The sequence below is a fragment of the Mytilus galloprovincialis genome, chromosome 10 (assembly GCF_965363235.1).
Source record: "Mytilus galloprovincialis chromosome 10, xbMytGall1.hap1.1, whole genome shotgun sequence".
Taxonomy (NCBI): Eukaryota; Metazoa; Mollusca; class Bivalvia; order Mytilida; family Mytilidae; genus Mytilus; species Mytilus galloprovincialis.
The window spans coordinates 74,326,654-74,345,232 of NC_134847.1; the positions used below are offsets into that span (position 1 = coordinate 74,326,654).

At 32.5% G+C, this 18,579-nt stretch overlaps 2 protein-coding genes across 2 annotated transcripts; both read left to right on the plus strand.

The window, feature by feature from the left end:
• The first annotated feature begins 849 nt into the window (after positions 1 to 849).
• Positions 850 to 6,948, plus strand: LOC143049341 (hepatic lectin-like). Its single transcript, XM_076223015.1, has 5 exons — positions 850 to 983; positions 4,001 to 4,101; positions 5,195 to 5,285; positions 5,673 to 5,919; positions 6,878 to 6,948. The coding sequence occupies exons 1-5, from the start codon at positions 953 to 955 to the stop codon at positions 6,906 to 6,908; spliced, it is 501 nt and encodes a 166-aa protein (XP_076079130.1). The 5' UTR covers positions 850 to 952; the 3' UTR covers positions 6,909 to 6,948.
• Positions 6,949 to 12,542: 5,594 nt separating this feature from the next.
• LOC143048368 (C-type lectin domain family 10 member A-like) lies at positions 12,543 to 16,836 on the plus strand. Its single transcript, XM_076222021.1, has 5 exons — positions 12,543 to 12,684; positions 13,058 to 13,158; positions 14,037 to 14,127; positions 15,488 to 15,734; positions 16,761 to 16,836. The coding sequence occupies exons 1-5, from the start codon at positions 12,648 to 12,650 to the stop codon at positions 16,774 to 16,776; spliced, it is 492 nt and encodes a 163-aa protein (XP_076078136.1). The 5' UTR covers positions 12,543 to 12,647; the 3' UTR covers positions 16,777 to 16,836.
• Positions 16,837 to 18,579: the final 1,743 nt, after the last annotated feature.

An 18,579-nucleotide genomic window follows, 5' to 3' on the forward strand; every position in this document is an offset into this window, starting at 1 on the left:
TTAGATTTAAATCTATTAACAAATAGAAATGCTTAAAAAGTTGGGTTTTTTTTTTACTATCTTTTTAAATTGCTTGATTGTTTCTTTTATTTTGTCAAAAGTTTAATGCATATGTACATATAAAACCAACAGACATGTTAATCAAAAGGGTCAGATGTACATACATGTAGCCATGAAAGCGGCAAATAGGTTTTAATACTGTATATTTGAGAACTCTGGTTTAAAGATTAGTTCACAAATTTTTACCTACTATTGCGTATTTCCCGACTACTACAGGAATTGACATTTGTTTCTTTAACACCAGGGAGCGCGAAAAGCAGGACTTGCATACTTCTATTGTCCTCTTAAACGAACTCACTGCATTATCAGACAACTGGAGAGCAACACACGGACTTAAACAACAGACACTGTAAATAAAATATGTCATAACTAAATTGTCGTAAGTATATACAAGTTGTAAATGTATCTTACAGAAAAAATAACAGATTAGCTATTACAACCCAGTTTTCAAAGAATTATCAACATTAAGATATGATATATGATATAGGTACGAGAGTCCTGACAATTTAAAGGGGCCTGGACGTTTGATAGGGTGCAACACGTTTTAAGAGATCTCAACGTTTCTCGATATTTGAAAACAAAAACGGAAAACGTAGACGGATAAGAAACAATCATGTCAATGACAGTGCCAATTCAAGTTTAGCTTTAATGGACGTGACATACATAAGAAGATCAGCAATGTACGCTAAAAATACAGCTGGTTCCACACAAACGTCATGAATATTTAGTCAGCACGACTTAAAGATTGCTTATCTAGTTCAATTTGGTTCTAAAACCAGTTACCGTACTTACATATCTATGTTCAACTGATATTGTAAGTGAAATAAAGAGGTCAAGATAAGGGTTATTTAGTCGTATTTTCCTTATCTATATATATCATAAAATAACCAGAATGGTGCTCTATGTTGCTTTTCTATTTATTTGTAAGTAAAATATTTTACTATTTCTCATGGAAAGACATGCCTTGCAAGGCATTGATTGTGTTTGTTGATTACTGCTTAACTTCTGGTGGCAAATAGGTCATGCATATAAAGGACGAGTTTGTCAAAAGAAAACCCCAAAATTAAAATGAAAATGAAAAATAATTTCAAAAGCCTGTTCTGTAATTGGATTTAATATATACGAGTTAAACATAAACCTAAATTCATCTCCGACATTAGATAGTCTTTTTCAAATCCCTTTTTATTTTTTCTTCAGAATTGCAGAACTTCGTGAGGTCTTCAAAGATGAAAACCATTACATCACGTGAAGCAAGATCTGTAACATTATAGGTCACTACCGTTTCAGGCGGGATTCATACTGATTGGTCTTAAAATTTGTTTGATTAATCATGTTTGAAGATTGAATACAATATTAAGATGCAACAATTTTTTTTTTTAATTTATCATGTTTTATTGAAATCTGTACATTTGTTAGTTCGCAAACATCAAGTTCCTGAGCCTTATCCCGGCCTTGGTAACATTAGTAAATAATATGTGTATACAGCTGTTAGTTTTTGTTAGTATTATACATACAATATTCCATACTGAAATAAATTATATTCCATGTCAGTAATATCAAAGAGAAGCTGACTATTAAGATTTTCAAACATATATATTCTAGTATAACAAATGCACAGGTTTTGAAAATATATATCATTTGTGTTGTTTTAGTATCAACATATAAAGATATATAAGATATATGTTTTAGTAAGTCTGTAGATTATTTTTTACTTTAAATATAAATGATAGAAAAAAAAACAACATAAAAAAAAACAAAAACAAGATGCAACATTATTGGTATATGCATTACTTTTCTGTAGAACCATTTTATAAAAGTTTAAACATAATATATATATATAAATATATATATACAACTCGTCTAAACATCAACCCAACAATGTTAGATCTGTAAATTTGCTTTCGCAAATTTTTGGTTCTTCCCTCGCCGGGATTCGAACCCATGCTACTGTGATATCGTGACACCAAATCGCCTGCACTGCAGCCGTCCCGCTAGACCACACGACCAACTGGGCTCTCTAAATAAAAGAGCTTTCGCTGGCCGTGTGTTACCTTTCCTCGTCAGTTTTAATCTAGCGGCGTACTACAGTACATGATATATAAGGCATGAAGATGTTTTTGTTACAGATCAGCTAAATTATCTATAGTAAAGGATCCTACAAAATTAATGTAATTATTTTCTGTGACTGTATATTACATTAATTTTGTAGGATCCTTTACTATAGATAATTTAGCTGATCTGTAACAAAAACATCTTCATGCCTTATATATCATGTACTGTAGTACGCCGCTAGATTAAAACTGACGAGGAAAGGTAACACACGGCCAGCGAAAGCTCTTTTATTTAGAGAGCCCAGTTGGTCGTGTGGTCTAGCGGGACGGCTGCAGTGCAGGCGATTTGGTGTCACGATATCACAGTAGCATGGGTTCGAATCCCGGCGAGGGAAGAACCAAAAATTTGCGAAAGCAAATTTACAGATCTAACATTGTTGGGTTGATGTTTAGACGAGTTGTATATATATATATATATATATATATGTTCCAGACCATATGAGTATTTGGACCGTACGCGTACGGTCCGGACCGTATACGTATACTCGTACGGTCCGACCATACGCGTACGGTCGGACCGTATGAGTATACGCGTATGGTCCAGTACGAGCTAACCAGCTGACTATATATGTATTAGATTATATGGGTTAAATTTATACAAATTAACGTTAATCACAATCTTTATTTTTAGGTTTACTAATTAATATTATTACAATTACACGGATAAAATGAACAAATGAACAATTGAAATTAAATATTTGTTTAATTGTATATATCTTGATCCTTATTTTGGTACTCTCAACCAATGTTACACTTGCTACCACAAGTAACGTACTAATATTTTTTACATTTACATTTTTGCAGTTCGTGTATGTTCCTTAGCATTTCCATTTTTCGTAAAGTTGCTAAATATTCTCAAACAATTGTCCTCCCACATTATATTTACTTCCAATATTTTCAATTTTAGTGTTCATAATTCAATTATTTTACTGAGTGATCGACATGCTAAATACAAGAGATTAACAGATTCAATTAGCGTGAATTTTTTAAATCTATAAAATATTAAAGTGTTTTTTTTTCAATTACAATTAAACTTTTTTATATCAATTTGAGAATTAAGCTATATTGATCTGATATATGCATCTAATTAACTTTGCCAACTTCTTAATATAAGTCAGACCGTACGCGTACGGTCCGACCGTATGAGTATTTTGAAAAAGTACGCATACGGTCCAGACCGTACGCGTACGGTCCAAATACTCATACGGTCTGGAACATATATATATTTGTTTAGGGACCAGCTGAAGGACGCCTCCGGGTGCGGGAATTTCTCGCTACATTGAAGACCTGTTGGTGACCTTCTTCTGTTGTTTTTTTCTATGGTCGGGTTGTTGTCTCTTTGGCACATTCCCAAGGTGGTCGTGTGGTCTAGCGGGACGGCTGCAGTGCAGGCGATTTGGTGTCACGATATCACAGTAGCATGGGTTCGAATCCCGGCGAGGGAAGAACCAAAAATTTGCGAAAGCAAATTTACAGATCTAACATTGTTGGGTTGATGTTTAGACGAGTTATATATATATCATGTGTGCACACGTTGAGGGGACATTTACTATTGTCTGACACTAGTTTTATCCATCATTTTCTATTGAATGTAAATAAAAGGAGACAATGATGTTGTTAGGTGACTTAAACACAGATCCTAAATAGAGAAAGACTTTAAAATTAATCTAATATCGAACACCGGCCTAACAAATGTAAAATAGGTGAAATTGATACACCCAGAAAACAAACAAACGAAAGTATTTATTTTATATATTTGTCTTCTTTAAACCACGATAGGTACCATTCATATAACGAGTATACTTGATAAGCTTTATTTCTAATTTTAGGCATCTCATTGACCAGCGCTACATGTCCAAGAGGATGGGCAGAATTTGATGGAGAATGCCTTTATTTCAGCAAAACTCCAAAAACATGGGTAGATGCCGAGGTAATGATTTCAAATATAAAAATATGAATAATGAGAAACAAAAAATACACAAACAAGCAAACACAGTTTCAAACCACTTCAAACCTATTTTACAATTACCTAATTAATAAGTCCAAATATTTCAAGACCAAGATGTATGTTTCTAGTAATTACTGAAAATCGGCATTGTCAATCAAATCTTTTGTAGCTTTTGAACATATGTAAGTTTACACTAAAAAATCGCTTCGAATTCTTGTTCCGTGTTTTGGCTATGAAAGTGTAATCATTATCCCATTTCTTAACTTTTTTTTATATACATGCATTTTTAATCTAACCAATTTGATTTAAAAATGTTGCAAATGAATTGTATTTTTGTGAAAAATGAAAACAGCAACATAAAACCAAACACAAACAATGTTTTACAGAAAAATTTAATGTGGTATACACTTCCTCCGATGGACAACATTTGTAAATTTTTCGTCCTTCAATTGTATGTCATTGAGGGGAAAAAATTATCCGAACATTATATAAAAGTCGAAATATTAAAAATTTGAAACTAGTTATAATGTGTTACATTGCTCGTTTGCAATAATTTTCTATCAAAATCGTACTGATAGACAAACAACCGTCATTGTGTTTATCCCGATTGCTTATCGGTTAGCATTCTTAATATGTGTTTATACCAATATGTGTAGGTAAAACGAGTCAGAGATTATGTATAGCAATACAATTTGCTAATTTCATTGCACCAGATACATATTTCGACATGTAATGTCTCTTCCTACAGTAACGATCGAAGCCAAACTCTTTTGATGGCTCGACCCAATACAAAGATTACAGACCTGATAAAACCAAATGTAAAACAAAACACTAAGAATGTATCGAAGCTATGCATGAGGTCGATACGTTCGTAATTTAATTTATTTTGAAATTTTAACAGCAAATTGAAAAAAAGAACACATCCATATATTCATGCCAGTAATGAAATAGTTTATATCATTAATCAATCAGCTCCTTATTCAATACTCCGAAGTCTCCGATGAAACATTTTAATTAACGAAGTAACTACATGCATGTATAACGGTGCATTTTATGTTGTTTATTATATTGGTAGGCTTCCTGTAGGAACATGCATTCTTACCTAGCAACAGATGACAATCCAAAAAAGCATGAATTCATTAAAGAAATTTTGAATGTCTTAATCGGTAGGTACATGTATGTTGAATGATTGTTTTCCAAGCATTAACAACAGAAAATAAATGTGTTTTTATATAGATTAGACCGTTGGTTTGCCCGTTTGAATGGTTTTACACTAGCTATGCTTATGGGACCATCTATAACTTGCTGTTCGTATTGATGAACGTACCTTTACCTATAATGGTTTATTTTTATAAATTGTGAATTGAATTGAGAGTTGTCTCATTGGCACTCATACCACATCTTCCCATATCTATAAACATTAACAACAGCAATTACAAAAATCCAATATTTCAAGTCGATACAACGACATCAATTGAAGTCATAAGATGTGTACAAGATACTACAATTTACAATCATTACTAAGCTAAACTAAGATCTTTTCCAACTTTTAGTCTGGGGAGCACCACATTTCTGGTTAGGTGGCACTGATTACGTCATTGAAGGACAATGGCGTTGGGTCGAGACAGGTGTATCGATGACCGGATTTTCAATTTGGGGAGTTGGCTACCCACAAGGTGGATTGGGCCAAAGTTGTTTGAGTACATATTTTAATGGGACAGAATTATTCTGGCAAGACCTAAGCTGTGGACACAACGTTGGGCACAGACATCATGGATATAACTATATATGTGAAAAGTCGTATGTATATTTATATATCAATGACGTTACGCGCGATGTTCGTACCGTTTACGTTTTTTTGTATGTTTTGTGGGTAAAACTGCGCTGCAGGTGCAGAAAAAACGTATTTTAAGTAAAACAAAGATATTATTGTACTGGATATAAATGTCCTTGTTCAATTATGTCCATTAAAACAATATAAAACGCATTTGTTCATGTTGTTATGCATTTTATTCCGGATTTTGGGAAAATAATGGGCTGTCCCGGGTAACATTTGACGACGAAAACTGAAGTATAAGCCTTCTTTTCAACTTTTTTTCGCCGATTTTCATTATTTTTTGTTGTTGCCGCGAATTGCCATGAAATGAAAACCCACTATGATATATTTTTTTGACGGCTAATGGCGTCTTATCCTGTTACGCCATGCAAATCTGCAAAGTTTCATTGTGTCCCATCTCCATTTTCGAAACTACTTTGACGAAAACAGTTAAAAACTACGGATAAATGATGTCATCAGGTGAGAAAATGATATAGCTAGTATAATGTTTACATCCTTTATAGTAAAAATATATATAAAAAAATACTATTGCAATAATTTTGAACTGCGCATTTGATGCACCAATTTAAATCCGTATCGCTCGGTCGATGCCACCGATGGTGACTGTACTTAAAAAAGTCCCGATAGTTGAATTAACCTTCGTCAAGTAATCGACACGGTACGGTCGAGGTAAAAAATAACCTGACAAAATCGGAATATGCAGTCAATAGGTTTATATTGGTGGAAAAATTATTGCATTTGATGATAGCATCGATTTAAAGTAAAGGTAACCGATAGTATTTATTAGGATTCAAGCTGTTACAATTTAGCATAATTATGACTACTTTTTACCTCAACAACTATAAGATACCACGATTTTACCGAGAAAACACAGTTCCATAAACGTACAATAGTATAATTTGTTTTTTTTGTGTATTTCAGGGCGGAGCCTTCTGCATCCATTATTGGATAATCAATTTGAGCTAGAAATCAATAAAATATGGGATACACGTTATTATAGTTACATTTTTAATTATAAATCAACGGTACATAATGTACAAATGAAGAACTACTATTATATACAAACGTACAACATCAGCTATACAAAGGCAACAGTAGTATACCACTGTTCGAAATTCATAAATCGATTGAGAACAAAAACCAAATCCCGGTTACAAACTAAAACTGAGGGAAACACAACATTAAAATGTAACACACACAGAAACGAACTATAATATAACAAAGTTCATTTTCCTGACTCGGTAAAGGACAAGGTTTTGCTGATTTGGTACATGGCAAGGTCGTGCCGAGGGTGTGAAACGTTGTTTAATGGTATTTCTGCTCATATGAACTCAATTAGTTGACTTGAGTATAGACATATGATCACCGGACTACTCAATCCGACATTTAACAATGCTCAAGAAGGGCATCCGTTTAACTGTACTAGATGTATAAAATTGTATTTAATACGCACCTCCATCCGGTCAGAATTATAATGGGTTTTTGATGCCTCGTGTGTTCCATTCTCTTCCGACATTGAGGCATCTTTAACGCAACCAATCTGAGGTACCTGTGCGGGATAAAACTTTTCGCCCCTATTCAACACACAAAATTATTCCATTTGCAATTTTTGTTTAATGATCATTATTTTTCATGTCAGAATTCACATGTTCTTATCAGCACCTTTAATATATCAATGAGATATTCAATGTTAAATTTGTATAGTGAACTTTAGCAATTGTTTATTCGAAATAGCTAAAGGTTTAAAATAAACCTGATGTGTAAACAGATACTGATGATGACACCGTCACTTCTCCGCCCTTGCGGTTTGCAAATTTCACTTCCTTTTTAATTCTAAAATTGATTGATTAATTATAGTTTGCTCGACTTTCTATTGAACATATTTCCTGTATATTCAGGACAACGACATCCATCCACTAGGTTGGTTTTGTAATGTGTATTAACGTTGATGAAAGAAAAATAACAATTATCGACAAATTGTGTGCTTCTGCAGCGCTTTATTTGGATCCAACTATATCAGGAACGATTAAACAAGAAAACAGTAACGCCAATGATGATAGACATGAAAAAGAAACACTAAAAGGAAAATATAAACTTCCAATGAAAAAGAGGGTATTTATTTTCTGGATATGGACAAACTGTTTGTTCCTACAGCAGGCTGCTGACGATTTTTTTGATAAAGTCATTTTGCTATTTGAATAATGCTTTCATTAAAAATGCTGTTAGATGTACGTTGTTAACCATCGTCAATAACATTATCATCGTTATCTAAAACAAAAGGGGTCTCGGTGGCTGAGTCGTCTTAATATCCGTATCACCAGCCCGTCAACACGTGGCAGGTTAGATTGAGTTCAATCCTAATTGTTTAGGACTGCCAATTTTCCAACATTTCCGTCTTCCTTCAATATGAAAACTTACCAACACCTTTTGATGACTATGTTGAATACATCTGTATACTATGCAACTTGAAACAAAGTATACCACACTTATATTTAAGGCTGCATCGTATCATGACTAATATCAAGAAATTGACATTCATAAATTCCTAAATGGGTCTGTTAAAACACAACTGTACGACAAAAGGGCTCCATTTATAAACTTGCCATTTGTATGTATCAGCATTATAGCAGCACCGCAATATTAAGAATATCTCCCAACCAATTGATACCGAAACAATATTTCAAAGTTTGAATATTCTGTCACAATGTTATTGACTAAATGATGCTGCTTTCATGGAAGCTATTGAACTAAGAGTTCAAAGTGGTAAAGTTGGTGATTCTTCGAAAGTGTTTTGGACGCCATCACAAGTTGTTTGATAGTTTTGAAATACGGGTATATGTGTCACAGATGACTACGTTTTATGTTGTGATAACACAAGTGTTAAAGTCTTCCAAAGGGTTTAGCGCACACTAATTCCTTCATATTATATATGTTCCTGTCCTATGTTAGGAACCTACACGTTAGTGGTTATTGTTTGTTTGATAAAACAGGGTGTTGTTTTTTTAAGTTTGCATTGTTTCACATTGTGTCGTGTTGGCACTATTTGTGTTTGTTTCACATTGTGTCGTGTTGGCACTATTTGTGTTTGTTTCACATTGTGTCGTGTTGGCACTATTTGTGTTTGTTTCACATTGTGTCGTGTTGGCACTAGTTATGTTTTTTTCACATTGTGTCGTGTTGGCACTATTTGTGTTTGTTTCACATTGTGTCGTGTTGGCACTATTTGTGTTTGTTTCACATTGTGTCGTGTTGGCACTAATTATGTTTGTTTCACATTGTGTCGTGTTGGCACTATTTGTGTTTGTTTCACATTGTGTCGTGTTGGCACTATTTGTGTTTGTTTCACATTGTGTCGTGTTGGCACTAGTTATGTTTTTTTCACATTGTGTCGTGTTGGCACTATTTGTGTTTGTTTCACATTGTGTCGTGTTGGCACTATTTGTGTTTGTTTCACATTGTGTCGTGTTGGCACTAGTTATGTTTGTTTCACATTGTGTCGTGTTGGCACTATTTGTGTTTGTTTCACATTGTGTCGTGTTGGCACTATTTGTGTTTGTTTCACATTGTGTCGTGTTGGCACTATTTGTGTTTGTTTCACATTGTGTCGTGTTGGCACTATTTGTGTTTGTTTCACATTGTGTCGTGTTGGCACTATTTGTGTTTGTTTCACATTGTGTCGTGTTGGCACTATTTGTGTTTGTTTCACATTGTGTCGTGTTGGCACTATTTGTGTTTGTTTCACATTGTGTCGTGTTGGCACTAGTTATGTTTGTTTCACATTGTGTCGTGTTGGCACTATTTGTGTTTGTTTCACATTGTGTCGTGTTGGGACTATTTGTGTTTGTTTCACATTGTGTCGTGTTGGCACTATTTGTGTTTGTTTCACATTGTGTCGTGTTGGCACTATTTGTGTTTGTTTCACATTGTGTCGTGCTGGCACTAGTTATGTTTGTTTCACATTGTGTCGTGTTGGCACTATTTGTGTTTGTTTCACATTGTGTCGTGTTGGGACTATTTGTGTTTGTTTCACATTGTGTCGTGCTGGCACTAGTTATGTTTGTTTCACATTGTGTCGTGTTGGCACTATTTGTGTTTGTTTCACATTGTGTCGTGTTGGCACTAGTTATGTTTGTTTCACATTGTGTCGTGTTGGGACTATTTGTGTTTGTTTCACATTGTGTCGTGTTGGCACTATTTGTGTTTGTTTCACATTGTGTCGTGTTGGCACTATTTGTGTTTGTTTCACATTGTGTCGTGTTGGCACTATTTGTGTTTGTTTCACATTGATTGTGTCATGTCGGGATTTATAGCTTCAGTTGGAACTTAGACTACGTTGGCTAGTTGTATAATTGACATTCATATGCTCTTCAGCTTTGTACTTTATTTTGCCATTTTAACTTCTTCTGATTCGAGCCACCACTGATGAGTTTTTTGTAGACGAAACGGGCGTATGGCGAAAATACAAAATTTCAATCCTGGTATCTATGATGAGTTTTGTTCAGTATGTTTGTGATTTTATTATTTTATATATATGTTGTGTACATTTTATATCTACATGTACTATGCAAAAATTAACAAACAAATAAATAAATAAGAAAATAGTACAAGAAAAACAAATACCTGACAATCGACAAAAAAATCCTTGACTTACAAAACCAAAGAAAGGAGTTTTTTTAATAAAACATTTAAAGCAAAAGAAGAAACAAACATAACTCAAAGATAATGTGTTGTACAAGTTGTTATCCTTTTCTCAACAAAATTGTACAAGTAATTACTGGTACAATTATATTTTTACAAGTAATAACTTGTATGATGGCCTCATACAAGTAATTACTTGTATAAAAAGTTTGTACAAGTAATAACCTGTACAAAATATTAACATGTACAAGACATATACAAGAGACTCATCATCGAACTGTTTTACATACCATGAGCAACCTAACGAGCGCCACTAGTGGGAAAGATAAAAACTATGTTTACCCTTTGGTAGCACCCGAGTCTTGTAAACAATTTATTTGTAAATAAGACCTTACCAATGCAAATTCATGACAATACAGAAGCAATATTATAACATAAACATGTGTATTCAATATTATAAAGTTAAAGACATACGTTTGTGTTTGTTTAAAGTTAAAGACATACGTTTGTGTTTGTTTCATAAAAACAAGGAATGACCAAGGCAGATATAAATATTTTTTATCAACACCCACTATGATTCAAACAAAAAGTAATATGTAACTATCATATTAAGGATACTTGGTGTTTAAATTTAACTGATATTTTTATTACGTTAGAAGGATGTATTTTATAAAAACAATTTCTTGCCATACTTTTTTGACATAGTGTTGCTGTTTATTATTTAGCTATTGAAGTAAAAGTTTTGTGTAGAACAAAACATAGCCATCCCTTCGAAAGTGTAATGTACTCCGTCGCAAGTTTATTGGCTGTTATGGAGTGTCTGTGTCACAAGTGAACCGCCTTCGATCTTCGACTTATCAACCTGTTCATGTTATGCTATGAAGCAGACTTTATAAAAGAGGGACGAAAGATGCCAGAGAGGTAGTCAAACTCATATATTGAAAATAAACTGACAACGCCATGACTAAAAATAAAAGGACAAACGGACAAATAATAGTACATAAGACACAACATAGAAGACTAAGCAACACGAACCCCACCAAAAACTGGGGGTGATCTCAGGTGCTCCGGAAGGGTAAGCAGGTTCTTCTGAAAATAAATAAAATGAAGCTTGTATCATCCTTAAATTTAACCGTCTATCATCTAGGTGTCATCTCACTTAGAATTTAAAGTTTTGTGACTGTTGATTGAAATAACGTGTGCCTCATATTTACACTTATCATAGATGGAAAACAGTTTTCTTTTCAACGAATGCAACATTATTGAATTCGACTTATCACCGAATGATGGGTGTGTCTAGCAAAGATTAGATTTGTTTTGGCAAATCTTTTAGTGTCTGTGTATTGCTTAAAGGACTATCGTTTCTTGTTTCTTTTAATTTTGATACTTGTGTTTTCTGTCTTTTTTTATCTATGCATTTGTTTATCCCGTTTTCACTTTTAACATATAGAAATTGGCAATGAAGGTCGCGGTAGAAACCTTAATTTTATGAAAAATTATTGATTTTAGTTTTTCAAATTATGAAATGTTCATTTGTCTGCTGCAACATCTGAACAGCACCTGTCCATAAAATACATGTGCGAATCGTATGATGACTTCCTTGATAAGGTATCGCACCAAGGGTTCCTAATGTGGAAGTAGCTAGATATACAATTAAGAGTTATGTAACTTGGAAAAAAAAATAATCTGTAGTCAAGGTATCATTTTCTAAGTGGTACATGTACGAAATAAAACTATTTTCATAAATGCGTACTACATGTATTAATAATCCGTTCATTCGGGTTAATATAGTATATATATTCTCTATCTTTTTCTGAAATTTTATAGTACATTCAGTGTATATGTATAAATATACGTTTCACGTGAAGAACGAGTGACAAAAGTTTAATTTTGGAACACTAAAACTAAGTATGTCACATATTAATATGTGAATTTATAGATCCTTCGACGGACCAACGAAATTGGTATCTTGAGGTTACTAGATGCATGTAATACTATATGAAGATAAGATTATAGATCAAATGTACTAGCTGTTATTTTCACAAGTGTCAAAATGGCGTCCATGCTACAAGTCCTAACCCTGTTGTCAGGTACGATGTTTCTCACAAACGATTATATGTTTTATTTTGTATAGTTATAGTATTTTTTAACAGAAAACTAATTGTGAAAAGTTGTACAACCCCTTTAAGTGACATTTCTGATACATTGGTTTTATTGCACTTTAAAGGTCTGATATTTTTGCATGCATACTCATTTTTTTGAGCTTCGGAAAACAACTAATTCTTTAGAAAACTCCTTTCGTATCCTGGAAATAAAAACACAAAGTAAACAAACATATAACTTTTTCACGTTACGACTTGGATGGAGAGTTGTCTCATTTGCACTCATACCACATCTTCTTATATTTATATATTAATAACAATTTCCTTTTTTTTAGAAGACTATAAACATATTTTATTTCAGCTTCCATACTACTATCCACTGCCTGTGATCTTGGATGGACCTCATACAAAGGGAAATGCATTTATTTCAGTAACAAACAACTATACTGGAACGAAGCAGAGGTATATATCAATTAAAATGTATAATAAATATTGTAAGGTAATTAAACCAAATTTTCGTAATACGGTTCATGTTGTTTCTAGACATCTATTATTAGAGATTATTGTTTGATTAATGTCAAATAGCAAACTATTTCTAAAGGAAAACGCGCAAACAGTTCATACAATACTGAATAGATAGATTTTGCAAATTAAAGTAGGTCGATTGGAACGAACTATAGGAAATATCGACTGTCACTGCAAAGGCAAAATGAGGCCATTTTGGAAAAGAACAGAAAGTTTGCCTAGCAAAACGTCACCTACAATCACTTTCTGCAGGTGGTCTCAAGTAAACAGAGAGTGAATAAACCTGTTACGTGAAATTAGATTGAAAGTCCTCATTCTGACGGGATATTAATGTGTATTAAATATAAATCCTGAACGGCTGCTAAAAATTATAAGGGTTTCACTTGAAAATGGCAGTAGTGCAAAGATGATCATATTTCTCAACCCCATACATTCATCTTGGGTTTATTTTTTTACTTAAACTTCAACTATGCTATTGCGAATTACGTGTGAAAAATGCCTTATATCATAAAATCAAATAAAAAAAGTGTTTAATAATAATGCACAAAATTTGAAATAAACAAATCGATACATGTATGGGCCCACTTTTTAATTTTAAAGCTGCGACTTAAGTTCATGAATACTTTTTTTTTTATCATTAATCTTAATTTTGTGTATTAAGTAAAATTGAGAGGCATGCTGATTTAGCACGTACTATGCAATTGGGGTATGCACAAATGTGCTATGCAAATATATAGTTTTCTCTGATATCATTTATAAATATTTACGACGTAAATGTTTTAATATTAATAATCGTTCCTGTCATATTATTTCAGGCAGCATGCGAGAAAAAAGGAGCCTATCTGGTAACGATTGACAGTGAAGATAAAATGAACTTCGTATCAAAATATCTCAACGTTTTTCAAAGTAAGAAAAAAACTGTTATTGATCATTCAGTTTCATTTAACTCCGAGGAAAATTCAAACGGAAAGTCCCTTTTCAAATGCAAAATCAAAATTTATGATTGCATATATAGTAGCTGAATCTATTTCAATAAATGTGTAATTTTTCCAAAATTGAAATGTGTATAACTTATAAGTTTATCAGTTAACATTGACTCATTTTGAGTAAGATAATTGTAATTGACAAAGAAAGTGTTGTTTCTTCAATTTGTTTTAAAGAAACATTTGATCTGTAACATTGCGTGAACAGATTTCAATTTGATTTAGTTCAAGTAACCCTAACGGTGTCTCAGTGACGCAAATATAAGAAAAAAGTTATCCGACGACGGAGTGCAGGTACATGCAAATTATAGCAACTTGCATTTTTGGTCATTAGACATCCTGCTTTTATGAAAATATTGAGGAATTTAATGGAAACGTTTCTCGACGATTTTCTTTTTCTATCATTAATGTTATTTAAATTTAGAGTAGCTTCCCTTTGCCCATTCTGTTAAAACTGCTATTTTCCTCGATGCATCGATGAAATAAAAAGAAAAGATGTACTATGTACAATGAAACACGTAAACATATATTAAACTAGAGAGAGAAAAGTAAAATCACAATAATACTGAACTTAGAGGAAAATCAATTTGGAAAGTCCATAATCACATGGCAATTTCAAATAACAAAACGCATCAAAAACGAATGGACAAGAACTGTCATATTCCTGACTTGGTACAGGCATTTTCAAATGTAGAAAATGGTGGATTAAACCTGGTTTTATAGCGCTAACCCTCTCACTTTGATGACAGTTTCGTCAAATTCCGTTATATTTACATCGATGCGTTAACTAAACAGACACAATAAATAAATAGTCAAAATATGGGTACATCAGTCATCATCGTATAACAATTTTAAAAGGGACAATTTAACAAGAGTAATTAGAAGTTTTCGATTTTAATATGATTTTCCGATTGAAAAGAGAAAAGAAATATCCTGTGTTTGAAAGTCAACCAAAATTAAGTTAATATCTGTAATCTGGAAAATGATATATTGTTAATTAATTAGTTCCAGCTGCAATCATTAATTATTTAACTGTCGAAAATAAACACCATGCATTGTGCATGTTGTATAATTACCCAATAGAAAGAAAGAATATGTTCTTTTCTATAAAATGTAACTTAATTAATTTTTGCAATGAGTAAAGTGTCTAAAAAATAAATATTATATGATAACCAAAAGGAAAAGGCAAAATTGTTCCTTTTATAAAATGTAGAGTAAATAATATCTCTAATAAGTAATATGGCGAAGAAATACAATCATGCAGTGGTTAAAATATTCTTTAGGTTTCCGTTATACTCACTTTTGGATTGGGTTGAAAGACGCCCCTATTGAAGGACACTGGCGTTGGATAGAATCTGGTTCTTCGCTAGGATCATACAGTAGTTGGGGACCAGGTCAGCCAGATGGAGATACCTCCCAAAATTGTGTGCAAGCAAGTTTGAACGGGACTCAGGCATTTTGGTATGATGCCAAATGTGAAAACCCACATCATTCAACTCATGGAGGCTACTATTACATTTGTGAGAAACCGTGAGTTATTTCATAAGTATACAAAAGTGGTTAACCACATCAGATCCATTTTTTTCTGCTCGTTTAGGAAGATGGCAAGTATTTTTAAGGAAGCAGTCAAGTGATGACAAGTTTGTAATCCGTTTTTTTTTTCTCTCAATCAATTTTTGACCCTCGAACAACGGTATACTACTGTTGCCTTTTTTGATGAATCATCACAATTATTCATTCATTCAATTTGTTGAGTTGTAAACATAGTAGAAACTAGAGGCTCCTAAGATTTTGAATTGCTCATGCGTCAAAATTATATATCATATTGGTGATCATTTATCCTCCTTACAGCAATACTGTGAAACGAGGTTTTTCACACTCCAGTAGTCACAATGGTAAACATTTATTGATGTACTATTGAATTGAACCATACACGCTATTAATTTATTTCCTTAGTTAAATTATACTTCATAGTTATTGATATTGATTTAAGATGGGGGATTCTGAAGTCCTTGTTAAAGTAAGAGTAAAATGTACATGAATTTAAAGAAACAGAAAGTGGTCATGGGTGTAATACATTGTCTAAAGAATTATCGCCTTTTGTTTGCTTTTAACAAATCAGAGAGTTTAAGGTCTTTCTGAGGTGTAAGTAAAAGTATGTTTTCATCCTCTGAAGGATTAGATGTAGATATATATGAACAACATTGATGGAAAATGGGGGCATTGTTAATGACTTTAATAATGATTATGTTGAAAATATAAATAAATGCAGGTGAAAATGTAAATACTATATCTAGAAAAAAGCCTAGTAAATATAAAACTTTGAATTTATTTTGGCTAGGAATATTTTAACGGACGAATACATCTCTGTAGAACATAGCAGAATTCGGATTTAAAACTTTGAAATGCAATTATTGTGCAGACATTCAAACTTAATATAAACAAATAATCGTAGTGGAAGGAAAAGACAACAACAATAACTCGAGACATTTTGCATTTTCTTTTCGTTACATTTTGCAAATTAATCTTTTAATTAAATGTGTTTAATACTTTCAGGGATACAAGCAGTTAGACGAAGAAAAGATTTGCTGAGAGGTTTTCATTATTAAAAAAGTATATTTTCAAGTGGCAATCTGTGTTGTTTTAATAGCTTTAAAAAGACGTAGATAAGATATCTAACAATGTATAGCTAAATAAATAGAACGGTCGGCACTGATTTAAATTAGTGTCTCTTCATGATTGACAGTCTTGAACATTGAAAAATGCTAAAACACTGCTTATTGGTATTTGTTGTTATAGATTGGCTGTCACTGTCATAGAGCCCTATGAGTACGAAAAAAATAGAGATCTATTTTGTCAGAAAACTGTCATACATCCAGAAATACTATCCACACTGATCTGTGTCCACACTTACAAACAGCACTTTTGACCATAATAATAGATATTGGAAAATTCAGATATCCGATTTGAATGATTATATTTATTGTATTATGATTCTTTTGGAATTACATGTTTTTTATATATTCACTGCAGAAAAATCAACGATATTGATGTATATTTATATTTTTAATTGACAATATAATCTAGTATCGAAAATGGATACACACACAAAAATACAAAAAATACAAAAACTTTCGAAATTAGTTTCAGTTTTCGAAAAAAAAAATAATATAAACGACTGATTTAATTGTTTAATGAAAAAATCATTTACATTAATTTACTAAGATGAAATATAAAAATACCACACATTTATTTATTTATATATTAATAGTAAATATCGCATAAAAAATCGTATCAAAATTGTAATTATTAATGCTTATTACAGCAAAAAAGAGAATAAGGATGTCAAAGGCACATTCAAATTCCTAATAAATTTACAATATTATGGATACAAAAGAAAAAGACAAACAACGATACACATAAATATTTATGCAGTATTGCTACATGTACTTGTAGAGGACTGAATACCGATCAGATATTTAGTACATATTATTAACACATAAATATTTATGTAGTATTGCTACATATACTTGTAGAGGACTGAATACCAATCAAAACGACTTAAAAAAACTGAATATTCAAATATGCAGATTTTAAATGCCTTTTTTGAGCGGCCAGTCGATTCCGATGTAAAGAAGTCTTGCTAATTGGACACTATTTCAATGAAAAAATGCACAATTTTAAAAATATCGCTGATGCTTACAGTACGTAAGCCAATACAGTACGTTTATGATATAGGCAATACGTTCTTTTGTAGATTCTGCGTACTGACGTTGTTTATCATCTTCATACGTGTTATATTCCTCTCCTGTTTTATAGTGTTCTTTTATTTGTCTTTATTGATATTACTTTTACTGTCTGGTCTATTCTTGGTGATACCCATTTGACGAGGATCTGTACTTATGCATCCCGTCATTGTGTTGTTTGCATTATCTTTCATATTCGCTTTGTCACTATGTTTTTTTTTGTTTCTTTGATACACATGTGGTAGCTCTGTACTTAAACATCTGGCCATTGTGTTATTGTTCTATAAAAAAAATGTGTTATGGTCTTTCATACTTGCTAATGCTATGCCTATATGACATCATTTTGTGTTTCTTTTATACATAATGGCGTGGCTCTCTTTCAGAAAAAAAATCCACAATTCACCTGCTACGCCCACGTCCTGCACTGACGTTAGCTCTAGATACAATAGGTAAAACTATCTGCATTTGAAATTCTGCGAAATATAATTCCGCTTGCAGTCAAATAGTTTGATCGTGGTCAAATAGTTTGAAACTATTGACCGGTAAAATAGTTCAAGGCTTGCAATTTGGAAAATAGTCAAAATATTGTATACTTATCTTATAAAGAAAATGATATTCGAAGTAAATGA